The 23667-nt window shown below is 34.6% G+C and overlaps 1 protein-coding gene across 1 annotated transcript; it reads left to right on the top strand.

Moving 5' to 3' along the window:
• Positions 1-11101: 11101 nt before the first annotated feature.
• LOTGIDRAFT_173630 (hypothetical protein) lies at positions 11102-15445 on the top strand (the record flags this gene model as incomplete). The annotated part of the gene is made up of 3 exons (XM_009051401.1): positions 11102-11206; positions 14036-14378; positions 15390-15445. 3 exons carry the CDS (start codon positions 11102-11104, stop codon positions 15443-15445), a joined length of 504 nt encoding a protein of 167 aa, XP_009049649.1.
• Between the last annotated feature and the right edge of the window lie 8222 nt (positions 15446-23667).

The raw sequence follows: 23667 nt of genomic DNA, 5'->3' as shown, positions 1-23667 counted from the left end.
GTGACTTTTATTTTTTATCTCAGACATCGCCTTTAAAAGTGCAGAGTGGGCTAATTCACGGGCTTCATGTAAATGTGGAAGATAAGTCAAAACGTTTTGAAAATTTCACTGCTTCTAAGTTAGTGACGCAATTTTAAGGGTATTAATATTTGCCATGTCGATTGCAGAAATCATTACCTGTTGATTCCTGTTTTAACACAAAACAAGTAGCAATTATTGGACTTTTAAGAATGTCTTCCAGATAAGCAGCATACGACTTCGTCGTTCGAATATAATACTCGTAATATCATTTCCTGTAGATTTCGCCATTTAATTTAAAATTACCCAAGAGAGGGATTACATCGTCGTAATCATCTCCCCGTAGTGTTCATTTACAATTTAATGAATGTTCGTGATTCCATAAATGAATATGAAAACTAATGAAAAAGAAATATACTTTTGGCCGTCGTACTTGCCAGAGAACGAAAAAGTAATTGAGGTGAAAAATTACCCCGCAATTACTACGTAGATTAAACTTCATCACGCCAAATAACAATTCGTCATACAAACACAAATTTCCTAGTTATCTACGATTTTGTTCCTTAAACGTTCTGTCCATCTAAGAATAAGAGAAGTGCAGCTATTTTTAGGTTTATAGTATATTGATAGTAAAATCTGATATGTGTCGAAATAGATAAATTTTATCAGATGCCTACAGATTGAGCGAACATCAAATTTTTGGTTGGTGACTTGGATTGGAAAATAGTGTAGTTGGTATTAAAAAACTCAACGGGTAGTAAAATAGAATAAGCATTAGTATTGTTATAGATAACCACATTACATACAAAGCAAATCTGCTGAATTTGAATGTTCACAGACGTCAATATTATGAAGGATATTTTTTTCTAATGCTTTAATATTGAGGTCATCAAATATTCCTCCAAAGTTCATTTTCGTTGAGTAATCAAAAATATAAGACTAGTATTTTCTATTTTTCTAAATAATCTAATTCAGGTTGGTACCTTGACATTTGATACCAATACGTTACAATAAGTTGCTGGACCATTTCCAAAGTCGAAGGAGTCATTCAGGTTGAACGCCTCTGAAATAGGTACTGATTGGTTTCGTAGTGAATAAGATAACCTGTCTGAAACAACTGAACGTCTACAGTGGTTGTAATGTCGTCTTTCAAAATGACGTAACAGAATTCAATTATCTGTCAATCTACATATTTTACCCCATTTTTCATATCAACCAAGTCAGTTTTTTAAAAATCGCTTAGGAATTAATGGAAAATATTGTTATTTCAGTAAAGAATACACATTAAGCCTAATATTGTAATGGTTTTCTAGTCTAACGATGATAACTCAATGAAAGTGTGTTTTAAATAGGTCCAATATTATTACTGTGACTCATAAAATGATTGGTTAAAAATAGAAATTGTGTTTTTACATTCATTGTACACGTATAACTATTATAATTCTGCTTCTTCTTCCTGATTAAGGTCTGAAGTTGGCAGACCTCTTGAAGTACCCTAATTTTAACTTATAAATAATATAACAGTTAAAATGAGTTTGTGAAGTCATATTTTGTCTTGCTGACATCGACACTCGTTACATATGCCTGGGTGATAATGAGTCTTGTTAAAACGGCATTTATGAAGAACTTTAATTTACGTATCGTTGACGTATCGTCTTTTTTCAATTTTTTCAGTGCTAGTAAGTACTCTTATTTTTGATAGATTTTGTCTAGCCTTGTCTTGATTTAGTGGTACAATTTTGATTCCTTTATGCCACTCGTTACATGTACATGTTGAAATGTACAGTTGAGTACAAATGTAGTTTATGTTCATTCCAAACCACGTGGCGATCGGCAATACACTGATGTAACTACTGATACAGTTACAAACAAAACAGGGCTCCTTAGAATCCAGATGCAACCACAGAGTTCTTATTATAAATCTATGGATGCAACAGATACAAACAAAACAGAGCAAAGCAAACAAGCATTGCGTGTCTTATTATCTTAACATAGCATCTTTGTGATACACGTCGATTTGCTGGTTGGCGGATGACTCAAATGTAGACTTGTCATGATGTGCATGAATGACGAAGCCTGAAAAATCCAATTTAAGAGGCAGCAATCAAATTCGTCGGCAGCAAAATCTAGCCATTAAAAATTATCACGGAACGAGAATGATAGATATATGGTCATTCAGCGAGCTCCTTAACTTTGATCCTTGGTTTGTCGCGTGAATACCATAGATAGCTTTAAAGGTTTTAGGAATAGTTGCGCCTCTTAAAATCCGAACAACCAAAATCAGGTATCGGGAAAAATGGCTACCAAAAAACACCTAAATAAGTACAAAATTCTAGTGGAACTTCACGATGCACTCCTTGGAATGTCATTCTGACATATGGATTTGTAACACTTAAGATAAATCTAGTTTACAAAAAGATTTAATTTGATTTTAGGGAAGGGAGGGTTTGATTATACTTAAATAATTCAATTTCATATCACTCAGAATAATTTTCAAATAAGTAGAAATGAATAGTTTCTTGAATTTCTTCTCGCATTTACTAATTTAAAATGGTTTATAAAAACTCCCTATTGAATGCTATTTTATGGATCGCTGCTATTGTATCCTCTATTTTCTGTGAATTAAATTAAAACAAATGGGTTTGAAATCCTCATCAGATATGACCCCGCGATGCAAAGCTCGATGCAGGTCGATTTATCTTAGAGAGGAACACTTTGACCGGTCACTCTGAAAAATCGCAAGGTGCAAGCAGAAGAGAGATTTTGACTTTTTATCTTTAGCCATATTTGTTCTATATGTAATATATTGTTGTGATTTGCAAAGACACCTAAAAACTGGAAAAAAAATTATTTTGTGTTCAAGAACGTTTATCAAACGTCTTAACACAGTTAAGTAACGTGGAATACGTAAATCTATTTAGATGGTAGAAGTAGTCCTCAAGGAACACCTGACATCTAATGTAACCACTTGAAACATCTTTCTGTACAAAACGTTAAAAAGCTAATTGTCGTGAGTATGCATGGTTTAATGTGTATTAACTCAATGAGTTGTTCTACAATGTCATGAAACATGTTTACAGGAAAACGTCTGAACTAGTTATTAGGCTTGTCTGGGGGCGGACAATGATGTTAAAAACTCTACTTGATGTTGAATTAAGAGCATTACAAGTAGAACAGGCGAATTTAAGTGATAGGTAATTAGACAGAAATCATTAGCAGGAATACACTAGAGGCTAACTTTCTTTTATTCAGTAGCACTAGGTTAATATTGTTTGTTATGCCCTTGCGAGAATTTTTTGAACAGTTTCTATTTAAGAACCATATAGCTTGAAACAAACCTTGAACTTTGTGTTGTTTTTTGTATCATAAGCATCTTCTTTAAATTTCACTCAGTTTGTGGCCTCGTCTGGTTTTTTTAATGTCCCTTTGTTTTGGGAATTAGCATCTTCATTAGCAGGAACAATTATGGAAAATAAAGATGCACACAGGGATTTATTACTCTTGGACAATCAATTACCATGTGCAGTTGAGTTCTTGACCAACATCAACAATGAGTATTGTTGAAGATATGTGGAAAAAGTCATATCATTTTTTTAGTTATAGCAATATTGCCTATCTACAATGTAACTGCTCAACTGTTATCTGGCTTGTTAAGAAACCCTGGGCAATAATAGCTCCTAAAATTCTGCGGCTAAACGCTTAAATTCTGAAATTTTTTATTAAAAATCCTTATTTCTATTGTGAACTTTTCGACTCTGCGGCTAAACGCTTAAATTCTGAAATTTTTTATTAAAAATCCTTATTTCTATTGTGAACTTTTCGACTCTTGGCAACTGGAAGCATCTAAAAGAACCACTGAATTTAAAAGAACTGATAGTTACCAATTATCCACTTTATGGCAAAAAATCGAAATCAATGGAAATTTTCTTACGATCTTGATGGTGAGGTTCGTCAATTTCTTAACTTCCTTAAAGCATTCTTGGTATGCCTGATCATCAGTTCGCACTTAAATCTTCAACGAGGTCTTGGATTTACAACGTATATCGATACTTCTATTACGCGCTTACTAAGATAACACTATTGAAATGAAGCATTATATATGTTATGTTATGATAACCTAGTTACCCACTCACCTCGCTAGATTTCCTTAAGAACTAATAAAAATGTTATATTTGTCTAGAATAAAATATTTTTTAGCAGAATTTCATAGCTGACTACAGACCTTTTTATGATGTTGAGATGAATATCAAATACATAAGGCTCACCAGGGCAGCTATGTAGATTAAACATTATACGTCAACAATGAACGTACGAACAAAGTAAGCAATAATAAAATTGAATTGAGGATTATGTCTGAGGTGTCCGCCTCTGAACCTGATAACGACCGAAATAGACAAGGTAACATAAATTCTGCTGCAAGGACTTGCTGAAAACCAACTTCAAGACCACCTGTACAGTACACATGTCCATTTAATTTCGGCTGTTTGGTCAGTTACAATCAAGTTAATTTGGTCAGTAGGTTTCCAGAAAATATTTGACCTTATCTAATCTTTAACATTTGTTTGTGTTGCAGATTTTAAAGATTGCTTGGCAGGAAAGGTAACGTACACCCACTGACAATTGTCGGCAATGACAGATATTAAAAATAAACCATAATTATGCATGTGTAGTTTAAAAAAATTTGAAAGCATTAATATCATTCACAAGTTTTATGTACTGAATTACCCCTTAAATCAATAGCCAGAACCCAAATACATAAATTTGTGACAATCACACTACCAAGAAATTGGAAATTTTTCAAGCGCTAAAAAAGTTAAACAAAATATTGTCGCTTTCATATTAATTGCAACACAAATAGATAATAACTAAAATTGTACCACATTGACACGCCTTTTTTCAATGCATCAAAACTATTCATCGAATTATTGCTGATGGTTAAAACTTTTGAATTCAACTGAGAGCTCATCAATATACATATGTATACTCAGATTATTAAGATCGGATAAATCGACAAACTTCAAATAGATCTCATTTATATATATGCACACCAGGACTCATCAAAAGAGAATAAAACTTTAGCGTATATCGTGTCTTCAAAAAATATGGACGTACTGATAGAAGCCACGATAATATCCGTCAACATGTCCATGTGGGCGTCTAAAAAAGGAAGACCTAATCCTTGAGCGAAATCTACATCGTGTGACGTAATGTGTAAAATATCAGTTAATATTTTTAATGTGTGCACCTTCTTAAAAATCCCTTGCCAAATCGCAACCCATATTTCAATGTGCAATGAATGTTACGTATCAACCGCGGCGGTATTTTATTATCTTTCTAGTCTCTTTGGAGCACCAGAAATCTGAAGGCAGATCTAGTGAAACTAGATAACCATATTGATATTTTAAATATCAGACGGACAACATACCTATTCCAGGCTTCCCTAACCATTGTTTTTCTTTTATATCAAACACCAACATTTCCACCGTTTCATATGCATTTGAAAAAAAAAGAATGTGACAAGCATTAAAGGCAATCCCCGAAATTTATAGCTCTTGAGGCTTCGAGCCTTCTCTACATCTTGAAACTAGCTTTAACGTTACTTCCGGTATGATAAATGGGTTAAGTAGTCCATTGAGATCATAGCCCAGACATTTGTGTATTGAGACAAAACATTTGTTTTCCAACATACCGATAATTTCATCAAATGCTTTTAGACTTTATTTTATAACTACTTTAATCATATTTTTAGAACTTATTAAAAAAAGTAAGCTACCACGGAAAGAGGATTGGTACTGTGGATGAAAGGGATGGTGGATACATACAAGCAAGCAATAGTTAGGGAAGGAGGATGGTTAATATATACCACAAGTACAGTGGTGGAAAGTATGACAGTTAATATATACCACAAGTACAGTGGTGAAAGTATGATAGTTAATATATACCACAAGTACAATGGTGGAAAAGTATGATAGTTAATATATACCACAAGTAGTTAATATTATATACCACAAGTTGTTAATATATACCACAAGTACAGTGTTGGAAAGGAGGATAGTTAATATATACCTCAAGTAGTTAATATATAGCATAAGTACAGTGGTGGAAAGCAGGATTTAGTCATTTAGCATCATTAAAAAACTGGTAATGGTTTTCAGAAAAAGTGGTGTTTTTACCAAACACATAATCATAAACTTAACTGAACCACCTGTAAAGAAAGAAGTTGTAGTTTAAAAGATGAACAATTCTGAGTGCATCTTATTCTTGATAAATTTGTCTTTGGGTTATGTTATACCGTCTGATCGTGATGAAACAGTTGAGACAATCAAGACACTGATAGGTCTTCCGTATTTGAAGGAGCTGAAGATTGCTTCAAGACGGAGAAACCTTCTGAAGACAGTAGTGCTCGAGTATCATACACTTAAATAAATTGCGGATCACTGACCTTATCATCTGGGTTATTATGAACTGTATGTGATGCTTATAATTAGGTTTTTGTTACAATTTTAAAAATGTCAGTTATGTATGTCAGTGGAACATCAATAATATACCATTCAGTACAGTTAAAGGATATTTGAAGTGGTGTTATAGCATACTTTCCACACCCTACGGAGCTAAAGAAAACAGCAATGAGGGAGTAATTAGGACAGTGCTGATCTTGAAGGCTTTTTTGCTATGAATGTATTCTTCAGAAAATGGAGCGTGGGCGTACCGTTACAACGACTTAACGTATTGTCCATGTCAGACTCCTCCACCTGTATGACTAACATAGAAAATAGTCCATGTTACAATCTGAGCCCAGACTCACTGCTTAGTGGGGAGGAACATTCTCAAATTCTTCAACCAATGTACTCTTACTTACCAAGTAGACACAGAGAGGAGCTGGGGGGTTTTTTTTTAGAAAATTTGCACTGACAATATACTTGAGGGAAAAATAAACGTGAGCGGATGGAAAATTGTGTACCACATCACAAAGTTGACGGTATATAGTAGTAACTTAAATAAATATCTAAATTTGATCGATGCGATTTAAATTAGTCGGAAAATGATAACAGTGACAGTTCGGAGAGCAGTAAAAGATATATCAACGCCAATTATTAGAAACATGAAATTGGACACTCTATAACTTAAAATGTAACTCAGTTGATGGTTATTTATTGAACTTGGAAGATTAAAATCCTATAAACATCTGAACATTGAGTCACAATTAGCCAAGTTAATAGTATTGAAGTGTCATTGTGGACAAATTGGTTATTACGTTAACGAGACAAAAAGATGAAATACACGTCAAAATACATTGTAGATAGAATTTCATAACGCTCAGGTAAAACGATTTGCGGGGGTTTCTCAATATTGTTAATTTGAAGAGACCTCTTGAACTGAATAGAGTTTTACACCCTACCTTTCAGTTTTTGGTGTTATCAAACCTTTACGAACCGCAAAAATGGAATAAAGAAGTGCGTCTTTAAATGTCATTAAGACCGAACTCGGTCAGTAGAAAAACGTGACTCGCCCGTTGTGTAAACAATTTCCTTGTTTCTTGTCGATGTAACTTAAAGATGATCCGATTTGTAGATTTGTCCACGTACGATTTGCACGTTTGACTAGTACATTTCCAATCGCGAAAAGTCGCAGTTCGGTGTGACGGGGCTACAAGATATTAAGGCGTATTAATTAATTAATCATACCTTCAGAGATCCTACGTGTTTTGTATTAATATTGTGTTTTATAACTGAAGTACCAACTAACACAATCCTTTATTGAACGGTTAAAAGCCACACAAGAGCTCTCAGTTCTCCTGAAACGAACAGAATATTAAAATAACATAAACACCTAGAGGGCCGATTCGTAAAATTAAAAAGAAATACTATTGAAGGGTTTAAAAGGATAAAGATGATTATGTCCTGTTTTCTGATTCAGCGACAGTTTGATTTTTAACACATTTAGACTGGAAACTGGCTTCCTGCCTGATAGTCACGAACTGATTTAGTGAGTTTTTTGTATGAATAAAAGTTCAAATTTAATGTCGAACTTCTACAAGCGACAAAATGTTCATTTGATGTTGTCCAAAACAATTATATCTCTAGGAGACAAAAACTGAACGCTAGGTGATAAGTTTAAGAGCTTTTGAAGAAACAATAAGATTATTAATGGTCATTAAAATCAAAAAGAAGATAATTCTGTAAATCCAGTACGATAATAAATTGTTTCTTACTTTATGAATTGAAGTCTTAATAACACTTGAAACGTCCCTATGACATCGTGGATTTGTGGTAAAAATTGTAAGGGCAGTTCTACGCCAAACTTTCGAAATGTGTTTTTGATGCCCTGTGCAATAATTGTACTTTCTAGATTTTCAACTTACCATGCACAACCTGTATCTTTCCAATCCGATTATACACATGGTATCTTGGCCAACGTCATGATCGACCCCTAAATTATTTGGATATCAAGCCACTCGGGCTCCAAAGCATGTTACGGGCTGTGTGTTTATGTTTTATTTTTTATTTGAAAGACAAACAGCAACATAAACCGAATAGTGTATATTATATGGGATTCTAGATGGAATTAAAGGCTTCTCAAGCGGGTAAAGCATTCCGGATGTCATCTGTCATGAAGTTTGTAATTTTGTTTCCGGGATCAGAATAATGCATTGAGTTATTATAATCTTTCCAGTCAGGTTAATTTCAAATTTCTCTAATGTACTTTCAATCAATGTTGTGACTGTCGCAATGTGTGAGTTATTTGTGCTGAATATGAATGTAAGCACAAATGCTTTAAACCTCTTTGATTTACTGTTCGCAGCAACTAATTTATTACCTGAAAATGAGAAATGCCAAACCATCCAACGGCGATATCCGGATCATTAGAACAAGGTCTAATATCTAATGATTTCGAACCATGTTCGGATCAAGTTAAGTTCTTTGGTTACTTAATTAATTTGCAATAAATTGGCGATAGTCGCCCTTGCGATGAAAATAAGTTTACGACTTTTTAATGGTGACAATTACTTAAAACAATAGTCTAAATTGTGAGTTATTTGTTTGGCAATTTTACTAATTTATAATAATAATAAAGAAACGCGAGTCATTCATACATAAAACTCATAATTACATTAAAGGTAATTTTCCTGTTAATTGCTTGAACAAAGGTCTTTTCATACCTTTGCATTACAATCCAATTCTTTACTTATGAAATATGCCTTGCATGACATGTTAATTCTATTAAACTGATTGGGCTATTGATGAAGGATAACACAATTTAATGTGGGAACTTGGCCAGAACAGAGATATAAGCCTACTCTATTTCTCAACCCGTTGCATATGGCTTATTGTCCCATATTCCAACGACCAGATGATTTTTCATGTCAGTTCTTCTGGCCTGAATAAATCGAGGGCAATATCCCCCATGCCAGTTGCACATTACTAATAGATGAGGTCCCGGGGTTTCATTTCAGTATGGATCTGTTAAGGGACTGTCAAAGGACTGATTTAGGTTGACTAAACCAAACAGTTGATGAAGTTGTGCCAGATTCCCACAGTTGGTGACAGTTGGCAATTGTTGAAAACCCACTGGAACCTAGATTCAATCTCGACCTGAGCCCTCTCTTGACGAACTTGATTTTGTGATGCATACAACTAAAATATAAAAATATATCCAATAACCATTTGGCATTATATGATGATGTGCCATCAGTTGGTAGCAGTGGTTAAAAACTCGGCAGCTCTCAGATCGTCCCATGGTCGACGAATTCTGCTTTGCGATGTCAAAGTGTCACTGGACAATAATCATTGCTTACTTAGTTCAGAATTCTCAAATAACGAGTAAGATAGTTTTGTTGGATAGTATCATTTTACCTCATGCACATCGGTTCTTTAGGCAGTGATTTCATACCTCCCGGAAGAGTTCTTCCAAATCTATCCATCCCCTAAATAAATCGGGCGTTTCTGAATCCGCACTCCACCAAATATGTGGTAGGAAATGGCAGCGGTTTATGCTTTATTTCATCAAATTTTTAAATCTCAAAAATGAAAATGGTTAATAGTAAAGAACCGAATATAAAGTTCAATTAAAACCCATATTTAAAAAAAAAAACCATGATGAGGTGTTGTCACGGTGATTTTTGTCAATTACAAAGTGACTTGCTAATTTTGATCTAGGTTATACGAAATGGGTCAAAAAGCCATGCAATAACATCCCAAATGCGATTGACGTATAAAGTTATTATAAATAAATTGCTGTTAATTTGATGCGTCAATTAACTGCACTTTGTGACGAGCATCGCTTGAAAATGACCACATGACCACAAGGAGTCGACTTTCCATGACTTCAATCACAATGGGCAACTTCAATTTGCAATCGGTAGCAGTTCCCAATTACAGCAGACCGAAACAAATATGACAATTTTCATCTATAGTACGTCAATGGGATAATATGGAGAATGGTTTATGTAACATAGGAGTTTTTACCTTTTCTTTATATTACCCCTTCATGGATCCCTTGCATTAGCCAATTCATCCTATAAATTTTTAACTATTTTGCGATTTTCTCCTTCAATTTCCTTGCAATCTTTTTTATGTCGAAGAATGTAGCTTGACTGAATTAAAGGTTGTAAAATCTTATTGCTAAAAACTTCAAAGCTAGACGACAAAGCGCCTCAGAACACGCCAAAATTTAAAAAATTACCCCCTCCCAGGTTGAGAAACCCCTGATGTAACACACCCACCTTCCTTTAACATTCACAGCAGCCATCCTTTAATGAAATAATTACTAATGTATTTATTGGCAATGTTGTTAATAGGATTAAAAACAAAGTAAACTATATCCATTATTGTATGCTTTTATTTAGTATTGTCATATTAGATGAAAAGAGAGAAACGCCTCTCAGTTCGTAGTAGAATGGAAGTTCTCTTTCAAATCACAGTCAATAATTAATTCATCAGTTTTTACGGGAATACAGTGTTTCTCGCGATCTGTAATCCAAGACATAAAAACTCGACCACGCTTTCTGTCCTCTCTTTTCATTATAAAAGTTGTCAGAGTTAAGATTGGAAACGGATTGACTTCACAGCTTTGAAACGACACAATGTGGATTTACCTTGCAACAACTTCTTTGTTTCTTTTATGTAAGGTTTGTGCAATAAACGGTGCTGCCATATATGATGCCGGTTCCATAAATCAGAACTTTCAGGTAACTTTTTTTTTCATAATTTCAATGTTAATGTTTAAATATTTTTGTAAGGGAATAGAAAAAGTTTGTCTTGTTATTGGTATCGTACTTATGTAATCATTCAAGGTGTTAAGGGTTATTATGTTGTCGGTGATCAATCTTAAGAGTTTTTAGGAACTACAAAAGAATCCAATCGATCTATTTGCTTGTTGTTTTTTTTTTTTTTTTTTTTTTTGGGGGGGGTGGGGGGGGGGTGTTTGGTCTAACTGAACATTATACGTTTTTTTTTTTGTTTTTTTTTGCTTTTTTTCGCACTACTATATTTTATTCTCTGATTTAACGTTAATCGTATAATGACATTGGTTCTAAAACCATAGTACACGTTGTAATTTGATATTATTTGTTATCAAATATCTATATAGATATATTCAGTTGTTATTTATCACACAATTCTGTTTTATTTCAATTGTCAAATCATGAAAATTGGCATAATAAATAATCAGTTAAGTCGCTAGTGGGTTCCTTAATAGATATGGACAATTGTTAATTCTCGACACAATAAGTTACAAAGCTGTCATTTGAATCCTGCTGATATGTATAGTTCGCACTGGGAAACGTCGTTATTTTGAGTTCTAGAGATCGATACACGTAATTTGAATTATTGCGTATGTTGGGTGATTAGTCGCGATGAGATTTGCATAAGTTCATCAGTAAAAAATCAGTTGATTTAATTTTTATTAAAAGATTAAGGTTGATTCGCCGATTTTTTTTAATCGCAATATGGAAGCATTCGAAATTATTTCCTGATTGGACTTTTGTTTGCCAATATAAAGAGTCGGTATCTGGCAAAGTTCACCCGAATTTGAAGGACTGATATGCGTTTAATCGTTTAGATTTGGCCACTATTCCGAGACCTCGGTGCACGTTGCAGCTGCTTTTCTTACAAAAAGTTCTAGATCGCTGCGTTTCCAGTCTTCAATATCCCATTTTGGAAGAGAAAAGGTACATAAATTAGATCAAATATTTGATATCGTTTTATTGTTTCTATAATCGTTACTTCTCAATTTTAAAAAAATATGGTTTATGCGGACAAAAAGTCAAATACATTTCATGAAGTAGGACAGTAAATAACTAAAAAGTACTATTCACACAGCAAAGTAAATATAAAGCTTTTAAGCTGCTTTAACTTTCAAGTGGATTTGTTTGGAAGTAAAAAATCGTCTTGAGATTCTACACATGGAGAACTACTCAATACATCACCATTAAGATTAAGTTTGTTTCTTATCCATACTTTTTGACCTCTTCAGTTTTTTAGTCCTTTTAAATATGATGAAATGATATTGAGCTTTAATGAGTTGAACACGGTTTGTAATTCCTTAGAACGTTTTTCAAATTAAGTAACACAGCTATTCCTTCAAACTTCGTTGCAGATAGCGATGGGAGAAACTTGCAAGAGTGTATTTCGTCCGATTAGGACGATAATTTGATGCTTCGACTGTCACAGACTCTGTTCAACAAAGAATATACAAGATTTATGTCGCTTCCATAAAACAGTGCATGACACTTCATTTTCTTCATTGGATCAATCAACACAAAATCCACGGACGCCTGTCTGCATCTTATTTCATTAAATACCCTCGTCTCACAGCACTCCGACCATTTGCGAGCTTGTGCCAACAGAAAATTGAGAGTTCGCGGTCAAACGTGAGAAAACAAGAGAAAAGCCCCTTAAATGTTACAAACTTAAAATTAGTTGACCTCATATGCTACTATATTGCGTAAACGCCATGACTCGGCAAATACTGGCGACAGTTGTACGATTTTCGCTCTGGGCCAATTATCCGTCACAAAAGAAGCCAGTAAAATATACTTCATATACTTCCTAGGAGGAAGAAGCATTCGATACCCCAAAATCGTAAAAAAATGTCGTAACACTCGCCATTCTTGAGCAGTAGGGTTTCTAACTAAAGACACGACATTGTATAAGCGACATAATAACTGGCACATATAAAACTTGGACTATGCACGTTGAATTTGAGCTTGTCGTTAACTTTCCCAACATTTTAGTAACCCATGGGCAACAATTTGAAAACCAAGCTAACACAGTTACGGCAACAAATACTATACAATACATATGTTTGGATGCTGAAAGCATTGTACCTTTGTGAATGCATGATTGTTAGATTGTCTTCACCTTACGTGTTTCGTGATAATTATACGATATCCTGTGCGGCTGATGAAATCATTCAGGTGGACTAGATTACACGTAAAGAGTGTCTCGTCATTCACCAAACATCCATTAGCAATATGCATCCACCCTGAAATTACCTTAATGGAAGTATTCGGAAGTGACAAGAAATATGTGTCTTGGCAGTGGTAGACGTCGATTATAACGGTGGAACTCTTCAATTGTCGTAATTACAAAAGTACTTAACACGACACCTATTAGAACTCTTGTTTTCTGACAGACCGAACCATAACAAACCCTCTGAAGTACTTAAATCTGCCTTGCCTTTGTTTTTTTCTAATTATCATATTAATGTCAGTCGACTTTTTATCGTCTCTTGCGACCAACTGCAGTCACCGCTTTGTTGAAATGAGTACGTACTACTGACCTCAAACTCTTAAGTGGCGGGATCAGCAGACAAGGCACGACAGGACGTCTTTCGATGATATGCCGGATATTTCTGTTCCCGGATCACTTTCGATTTTGTCAACCCACAAAGATCACGGTAATATTATCTTTTCACATCTCCAGCACATGATGGTTGGATTTTGATCTCATCAAGCTTGAACAGAAATCACAAGACATTAACTATTATTTAATCAATCCCTTCTTTCTAATTGTAGGAAGGTCTAAATGAACCTTTGGAAACACCACTACCACGAGTGCCTTCACCACACATCATAGACGATGCTTTTTCATCATTGAATAAATGGCGCAACTCAGACGACTTATCAAAACAGAAAATTCTGTCCTCGTTTTTGAAAGAAATACCGGTTCTAACTAATGGCTACGCCATAAACCAATATCCACTCAGTAAACGCCATCCAAATTTTGGTTTTATGGGCAGTAGAGGAAAGAGAACCCAAGATGATATTGGTGCAAGTGACTTTTTGAATACTATTCGACCTGGATTTAGACGAGCATTAGAAACATTACGAAGTCAACAGATGCAGGGACTTTCTCCAGGTTAGTAACCCATTATTCAAAGAAGAGGGAAATGCTATTATTCTTATAAATACCAATAAATAATAATGCATTTCTGATTTTGTAACCCCTTTCCCTCGTCCGTGATGCTCAAATTAACTGTCGTAGTATGTTAACGTGCTGGACTAAGTGTGACGCTTCTGTGGCCCCGTTACTATACAATGCATTGATTACTTCCTCTTTTGACATTAGTGAACAAAACAAGAATAATTTAAGAATGTTTTCTATTATATTTATAAAAACCTATATCCAAGGAGGGACTTGTTTTTTTCCCATTCTTTGTATTTGGAAGCTGGAGCATACAATCTTTCAATAAGTAATTATTTTAGTGGAGCAAATTATAAAAAATAATAAAAAATCTTCTGTTAATACGCCTGGGAATTTAATTAGGTTGTTCGTACAAAAAGCAACTTCTATTAGTTCTTAGCTGTTATTATTGAAAAACCGCACCTATTAACAATCGGCTTATTTCTATCAAATTCATTGTCCTATAATGGTATATATTTTTCTATGAAATTTTGCTTCCTGTTATACAATAAAGACAGACGCAAAGTATGGGGTGACTCCGTATTACAAAGGAGTCGACGCCTTTTTATCATGTAAATTTACATGTGCAAGAAGAAACTCTTTCATGACCCTGTGTCATAAAATACTAAGTATACCTTACATATCCAGATAAGATGCAAGGCCTGTGAGTTTCTGCATAAAGCATCAGGAAGTCGAATTCCCCCTTCCCTTAATCGTTTTATTTGATCAAGCTAAGATTGTCCCAGGGCAGCGGTTTTAGTAGTTGAGCCTTATCATAAAAAGCTTTACTACTCAAGGTTCAGTATCTATTTTCGAACGCCTATAAATCATCTCGCATGGCACTTTATCCAAAAAGCGTTTCTGATAAAGGGAGTCCCAAACCCGAGATCCTGCCTAACAAGATCGTACACAAAGCCAAAACAACCCCATATTTCAAAATAAATCTTGCACGTTTTGTCATTTCAGAACTGTCAAATAGTAAACGTCAACCTGCATTCGGATTCCATGCTGTACGGGGATAAAAAGTAAGTATGATTTAAATACATTATTTTTCGACAGCTATGCACTTGGTTGTCAGCAAGATTTAACTGGTTAGATTTATTACTTAACCAACCGGAATTGAAGCCTTTATAGACAACATAATAATATAGTCTTGCGTCTAAAACCAAATACGCAATGCCTTTTCAATGTCTTTCCAAAATTAAACTAGAAAAGTACGGTTCATACACAGCAATATATACCAATTATGATTTTGCCTGATCTTCATAATCATCTTGTGTGATGAAAGAGAGTTTTACATATAACATTTTTGCCAAGGACTACTCCATGTGATGAAGCCATTCAAATTATTTCCATCGAGGGATCTTTAACGTACATACCTATAGCACACGGAGCTTTGTGTTGTGTACCTAAATGAGTTGTGAGTTTTCTCTGATTATCTTTTGTCAATTACCTTGGGCGATTCGCTTAATATCATGACAGAAACATTTCGAATAAGTTTTTAGCTAATTTAGGTTTCAAAACGTTCAGGGTCTTTAACACTTCTTGTGGATATACCACACTGTGGAAATAATAAAATACCAAATTGCTACAATTTGCTGGTACTTAATATTTAATATTCATTTAGATAACATTTAATATCGACCAGGATTATTAAAACTTGCTGAAGGCAAAAAGGTCTAAAAAAAAATCCCTCCAATGAAACAGAGCTGAGCATGTTTTTACGAGATTATTGGTAATAATACAGCTATTATTGTTCAAGGAAGTAAACTGATACAAAATCCCTGAATTGTCCAACCTTGCCAGAGATGACAATACTCGTATCGATCAATAATTAATGCTCTGGCAAGCAATATATTATATTATATTTTGACCGATACCATAAAATCTAAGCCTGCAAATGCCAGATTGTATGCCATGGCGGTGGTGGCATAGCACACATCTTCTCGATTCCCAACAGTCACGAAATATGTGAACAGCCTCTAGCTCCAAAGGATTGGACGACCTGCATCACCATCAGAATTATGTTTTACTTTTATTAACATCACTTGAAAATGGACAATCATTAAAGATCAAAGTTAAAAACATAAAAATATATCAAAGAAAAATAAGCAGCGACAGTGACACAGAAAAAACCTTGCAGTAGATTTTAGAACCCGCGACCACCATTTTTTCGACGTTATCAAGCATTTTACTCCATGTAAGGTTTCAAACGCTCTAGGAACTGTGCTACAGAAGCGAACTCCCTTTTAGCTTTGATTATCGTGATGGAGTTCGAAAGGGTGCCTAAAGACGTTCAAAAAAGTTCAAACCCAAAAAGCCAAACCAAATTCTAATTGAATGAAAACTGATGAACACACATAATGCTAGGATGTTGGAGAGAAAGAAAACAAATATATTAGGTTACTATAACATAAAATAGGTCTTTAACAAGTGGTGATTAAATATCAAAATTAATTGAAATCTGAAACGTGTCAATTATGCACATCGCGTGCATCTAGAAAATTTCGAAGGTTTCAGAAGACCTTCAAGTTCATGTTCGCTCTAGTGATCCTATGAAATGCATGTGACATTTTTTGTAAAAATAAAAAAAACTGTTTTATATCCGTCACTTTATACCTTATTGTAATATATGGATTTAAATAATTATATCTTTCGGCCATTTACTGTGCGATATTTAGCCCAACAATTAAAAATTATGACATCAGTTGAACGACGTTCAGTGTTCATGTCAGTGTTTGAATATGCGTGTAGAGACCAAACAAGTACGAAGAAAATTTATTCCTTTTTTGACAATTTTTGCAATCTGTTGCAATGTGATTTTCGTAAGATGGTGGTAAAAAAAAATTCATTTCGCATTGGTTTCTTCCTCACTTATGATAAATATACTTCCTCGTATGAAAAGTTCATAAGCTGCTACCATTATTTCGCCAACATGTTGTTTGGATTTCGGCTTTCGTTTCGCGGTTCGGTTCGTTCGTACTTGGTTTATTAATTCCAACTGATATTTGAAGTAAATTAATATTCATGGCATAACAACCACTTACTCCACTTAGATTTTTCCGCAACTTAAATATAGTATTTTTCAGTCGAACGTTTGTGATTTTGAAGTTTGTCTTCGAAGTGAAATCAGACTTATTTACCCGCGCCCCATACACATACAAATGCTTGAGAAAATCATAGGATACGTATAATAGTACACCTTACTGTAAACAAATATATGTTCTGTCTGAATACATAAAATGTCTTCCGGGATGATTTATCTATCAGGAAGCGTCTGTTGTGCAATCTAACAGTCTAATTTTGGATCTTTGTCTGGGGTTTAAGTCAGAATTCGCAGATCACTTTACTGAAAAAAGAAGCCTTATTTTTATTTATACGAGGTATTATTACTGTTAATGTATATTCTTAAAATAGTGTTAATCGATGCCACAAGTTCAAATATTGACCAAAAGTATATCAGATTTTCTTTGTTGTGTTTATATTTCCCTGCCAAGATTGAGATATTAAGATCGTGTCTTTGATGCACGCTATAAGATATCCGTAAATGTAGAAGTATTCGCCATTTTATATAACTTTTATAATCACTAATCACAATTCTTATAATAACGTATACAATGTTGTACATTTTTGGTTTACATAATAACTAACGCGCACTCCTTCCGTCCTGGACCCATTTTGGGGCTATAAACTGCGTATTGTACACGCATGCACACAATATTAAGTGATCCGAATTTATGAATATCGAAAAATAGCTAGTGATTTTGTGCTGGTTGAATGTGAAGTAGTGTAGTGTGACGTGTAGACCATTCCTTCATCAAGTCAAGCTTTTGCAATTGCATGTATTCGTTAGGTTCTAGCATTAAAGGCACAATCATGTAATAACAAGCGAGCACATTATTCTAAGATTTACTACTTAATGACAAAAGGTCTACAACGACGCCTGTCTTCGCAGTTAGATGTAAATTTATTTTGATATGGTCAAGTCGGTATGACCGATCTCATTATTCAGTGGCACAAGTAAATCTGGAAACTCTATAACCTAACTTGAAAGCGGATTACAATGCTAATAGCCAGCCTAAGATTTTATCCAATTAATGAGACAAATCCCCAGGAGCTTGTCAACGCTTTTTAATTAGTCAAATTGTATATTCTTAGTCATAGGGAATTTATAGTACGATTGAGATTTGACGAAGTATTAAAGGGACAGATTCGCCATTTTCGGGAATGATCTGGGTCTTGAATATTTCCTTCTAAAATACCTCAAACTAGGAATTTCATTTTCTATTTCTATATATGGCAGGGTCTCAAGAAAAGACGAGTTGTCTTTTTAACTTTCAAAAGCCGATAATTCAGGCCACACATATGGAATTGAAAGCTTAGCTAAAAAGAATTCTCGTTTCTGAGAGTAAGGTATTATTGGTCTGTCACTTGGGTTCATGATGTCAAAATCCGGAGAAATATGTTGTTATCAGAAACTATATATAGCATGAAGCATCCGCATGCACTGTGGTATGCGACTTCAACAAAGTTGATAGATGTCTTATTTGGCCCCCTGTTTTGGAACTGACGGTTTCAGGTTTCGTGGTTGATTCGGATACATTGGGTCACAAAATCGAGCTTAATGATAGCAATAATTGAAAGAAACCCTGGTTTGCATCACATAGTTAGATGGTGCCAGTAGTTCAGAACTATTCGGGCTATATGGTGATGTCCATTCAGTCGTATCGTGCAGATACGATACACTGTTAAAACGCTCTAGGCCTTAGACAACAGATACCATAAAATGTTTCGTTAATTTTGAAGGTTGGTTTGACGGTATTGAATCACATGATAATAATTGCTTCAAATAGACACAAGTATTCCCGGATATTCAGCTCTAGGTTATGTTCATTTACTAGACTAGATTGACTAAACCTCATTAGCCTACTCGAATAATTTTAATGATCATCAGAAACGTCCATTCATCCTGCCAATTGATGTCTTTAAATTGGTCATGTTGCGAGTCACGGTGCTTTATTTATTGATAGTTGTAGAATTAACAATTTCACAGATGACCGTGTACGATTTTGTTACTTAATATCAGTTTTAAACGCCCTCAAGTTGTACGAGCATATTTGATGTTGAATTGATGACAGAGGAACCACTAAAATTTTACTTCATTACTTAAAGTGCGGGGAAACAAACAGTCTTGATTGGAGATTTTTTCGCCGGCTAGCTTGCTTGAACCCGTACTTGCACTACAAGATTACCGTGTTGCCGACAGGATTTATAAAACCAAACAAGTTTGTCTCCGTTAGTTTTATCGTCTGAAAGACAGAGGTCATCATCCAATCAGATTCATTTTCCTTTCAATTGCATGCTCCGCACGTGATTATCGACATGGTAGAGAACGTAAATTGTGGCAGGTTTTCTCTCTCCAGTCAGTTTATGTACTTTTATTTCTATTTTCAGGTCGTGTGTTTATGAAAACCTTGGTGTAAATAGTTAAATCCTGATAAATAAACATTTCTAGAAAATAGAAAAACCATATTAATGCGGTTATTTCACTTAATTTATTGGATTTCAGTGGAAAACTGTTTTCTGATAATTTGTTTATATTGGCGCCATACGAAATTAAATTGGCTTAAAATGTCACTGTATCCGTACAATTGAATGTAGTGTAAAATTTGGAAGATGCCGAAATCAATCGATGTTCTACGACTAATTGAGACGAAAATGATACTGCACTGAAAATGGTCTGATAGAATGGTAAACTTCTCAATAATCAAAGCCAATACCTAAAAAAAGCCAAGTGAAAAAAAATCGTGTATTATTAGATACTTTTTTGACATAGAATTTTAAATACTTTATGAATTAATAAAAGTCTTTGTCTTATAAATGCAATATTGTTATTTGATGTGCGTTTAGGTATAGTAGCTAACATTGAAGAAGGTCGATAACGGCCGAGAAATATGACAAATACCTTCAGTAGTCGTGTATTATCGTGTTCTTGTGAACAACTATCCAATTTAAATATTTCTTTTAATGTCTTTCAATAAAATAAATGAAAATTGATACCGGGCCCTTTCTTTGGCTATGACTATCGCTCATTTAATTATGAAACCAACTACACTTGTGGAAGATGTCCATTCCTCCCTTTGTCGTGTATTTGTCATCTTAGCTTGTGACATATCGCCTAAAATTTACAAGAAAATGCTATTGTAAGGCTGATAACATTTCCTTATTGAAAATTGAAATGTGTTATTCTGCTCTTGTTTTGTCTAATAAAAATGAGCAAAGCTTTGCAATGTAATATCAATTAATACCCTTGAACGTCAGCCCAAAGAGTCACGCATGGCAAAAATAGCTAATCGGGTTTCATGGCGCATGTTCTTCGATCCATAAGAGACGTCTATCCACAACGAAGCCGTGAGCGCTTTTAATCTACAGATTTTATCCTACAACTTTCAATGAGTTACCTTATACCTTGATCACAGTAAAAGTATGGCCAAACGAGTATCAACTGGGATTGGTATCAACCGTTTAAAATTTTTAAGATCATAAGATGGGCGCTCCGGAACTTCATGTCTGTTAAAAAAAAATACATACTTGTCAGCCCGCTTTTCGATAAACCAAATGAATAAATATCGTTGGCTACGAAATATATGGTCGAAGCGTAAGATTATGACGTTTAATGGCATAGTGTGTAGTTCAAGATCTCAATATTGGTTAATCGCCTGGCCAATCCTATTTTCAAACAACTCAACGAGGATTGTGAGGTGCTTATCTAAACTCTTTTTGTGGAGCCATTTATGAATTATCTTTGCATTTTTTCTAATTTCTTCAAATGTGTGTGCTGTCTGTAAAATAAGATAAAGCAGATAATATCCTTGTCGCAAAAGCTAGAAATAATATATCAGCAGCTCTTGCCGATAGTGACGTCATAAAATACTTGGTTTATGTGACCCATTTTTGAAAATGGAATGGTGCAAATCGATGTTATCCCCAAAACACATAAAAGGTTTAGAAAATCTCGTTGTAAATACCTTCAAAAGAAGAATTGATTTACAAAGTTCGCGTTTCACGCTTTTGCTATTGGTATAATTCCATTCCCTAATTAATGTTTTATGCTACCCTTTATTTTTGTAAAGCCGGTTCTTGGTCCTTTTCACCAATCCTAGGAATTCAGTCCATGTACAGCAATTCCAATGCAGAGAGCTTTACCATGTATGTAAATGGGGTATGGTATGGGATTCCCTAAAGCCCTTCGAGGATCTATTTAATGATGTATATATATATATAAATGTACATTATAATCATGTTTATTGAAAAATGAAAAATATTCAAGAAAAATCATATATCGATGATTCGACACGATGTATATCTAGTTCCTACTCATGTTTCGTTATGTTCAAACTCTTGGGTATTTACAATGCGTTTTTCATGTGGTTCCGGTTCTTCTGGCTGTTGGATTCTCATCAAGGGTATTTCATCATGGACAGATTGCATGGCTGCTGTGTTGCTCAGGGACAACTTTATTTGACATATTACTCTACGTGCAATAATTGAACCAAACTGATCTTCTATGTCCCTTAAGATAAGCAAGGTATCTGCCGAAGTCTGTTGCGCGTCTGTCATGATCGAACCATACGCGAATTCTTTCATTGGGGGAACTATCAAGGAAGCAAATTGCGCAATTGTTACAATCAACGTCAATACCCCAAGTATGAGAATCCAATACCAGTATAAGTTAAAGAACGTCTCATAGAGGTAATGTATAGGCATATCACATTGCATTACATAATAATGAACATTTGAAAGTTGTTTAATTTCAAAGACACAATGAACTGTTTTCGGGAAAATGAAATATGGGGTTTTCTCCATGGTCACATTTTCATTAAACCCAGATGCGTTGCGGATTGTAGTTGTTTCGGTTATAGTGGTCTCTTGAAAATAAGTGGTAACAAACACAAACTGTATAAATAGGTTCAATACAATCAATGTCTTAACTGTGAATAAAACTATAAAACGAAGGTTGCTTCTCTGTACGATTGACTCCTGAACCATGAGGACCAGGTGCTTTAATTCCTGACGATGGAGATTCCGAGAATTTGAAATATCTGTTATTATTTTCAACAATTGGGGAATTTTGAATCCAACGAGCAGTATCAACAATATAGAAACGACAGGCACGTCAACAACATTTGATTTCCTCGATGCGGACATGTTCATCACTTTTTGATTTTCAGTCTCCCCACAGATTCGATGAGTATATGCAACATGTGCTGCTTCAAATTGAGATGGAGTCCAGCATGTTATGGACAATGTTGGGAAAACATACCTTAGAATACCGAAACAAGAAATAAAAACCACCAAAATTGTGCAGGTCCAGAAAAAATTGAGACTTTCGATGAAGTCGTCTGATTTGTGTTGTCTTTTTCCTTTCATTTTGAGATTATAGCATCTAAAAGTAAAAAAATGGCATATTTCACCAAGCAATGAAATTGGACATTTAAGAACAATAGGCAAAGACGGGATCTATTTGTTCAATGTCCAATTGTTGACAGAGCATTCCGAGTCTCGGTTCATTGTGCCATCAGTGACAACATTCCAGAATGTATTGGGTTTCTTAATCACCCTCAACTCGACAGTAATTGACACACGAGTAAATGTTATATCCACATATATATTGTCTTATTTGGGCTTTAAGAATAAATATCACTAAAGTTTAAAAAAAGAAAAATAAATCCAAAATCTTGTTATAAACATGACTGACCTGTTGAATTGTCTGCAGAGAAGTGAAATATTTGGAAGGGTATACCAGCATTTAGCACAAATAATAAGTCAATTAATACAATTAAAGTAAATGTCAACAACATAATTATTTTATATCCATTCATTCATTTGTTATTAATATTAGAAATTCTATGTCAAATGTATTCCTTTATATTAGATTACAAGAGGGTATCAAATAGGACCTCCAACACACAATACTCCATCAGATCCGGTATGTCGCAGCCTGCTTGGCTGGGTTCTGTTCTGAGATCAATGTCCTTTTGCCATGTCAAATCCTGTCGACCTCTCCTCCTAGTTCCTTGGGGGTTCCAGTCCAAGCAATGACTGGCACGTTGGGTAGGTCCTTTCTATGCATGTGTCCAATCCACCCCACTTTCTTTTTGCTTATTACATCGGTGGTGTTGCAGCCAACTATGACGTATTTCTGTACGCCAACATGAAATATGAAACGTAGGCTACATTGGCG

Source organism: Lottia gigantea, assembly GCF_000327385.1.
Source record: "Lottia gigantea unplaced genomic scaffold LOTGIsca_166, whole genome shotgun sequence".
NCBI classification, from domain to species: domain Eukaryota; kingdom Metazoa; phylum Mollusca; class Gastropoda; family Lottiidae; genus Lottia; species Lottia gigantea.
This window is presented reverse-complemented; position numbering and strand designations above follow the sequence as displayed.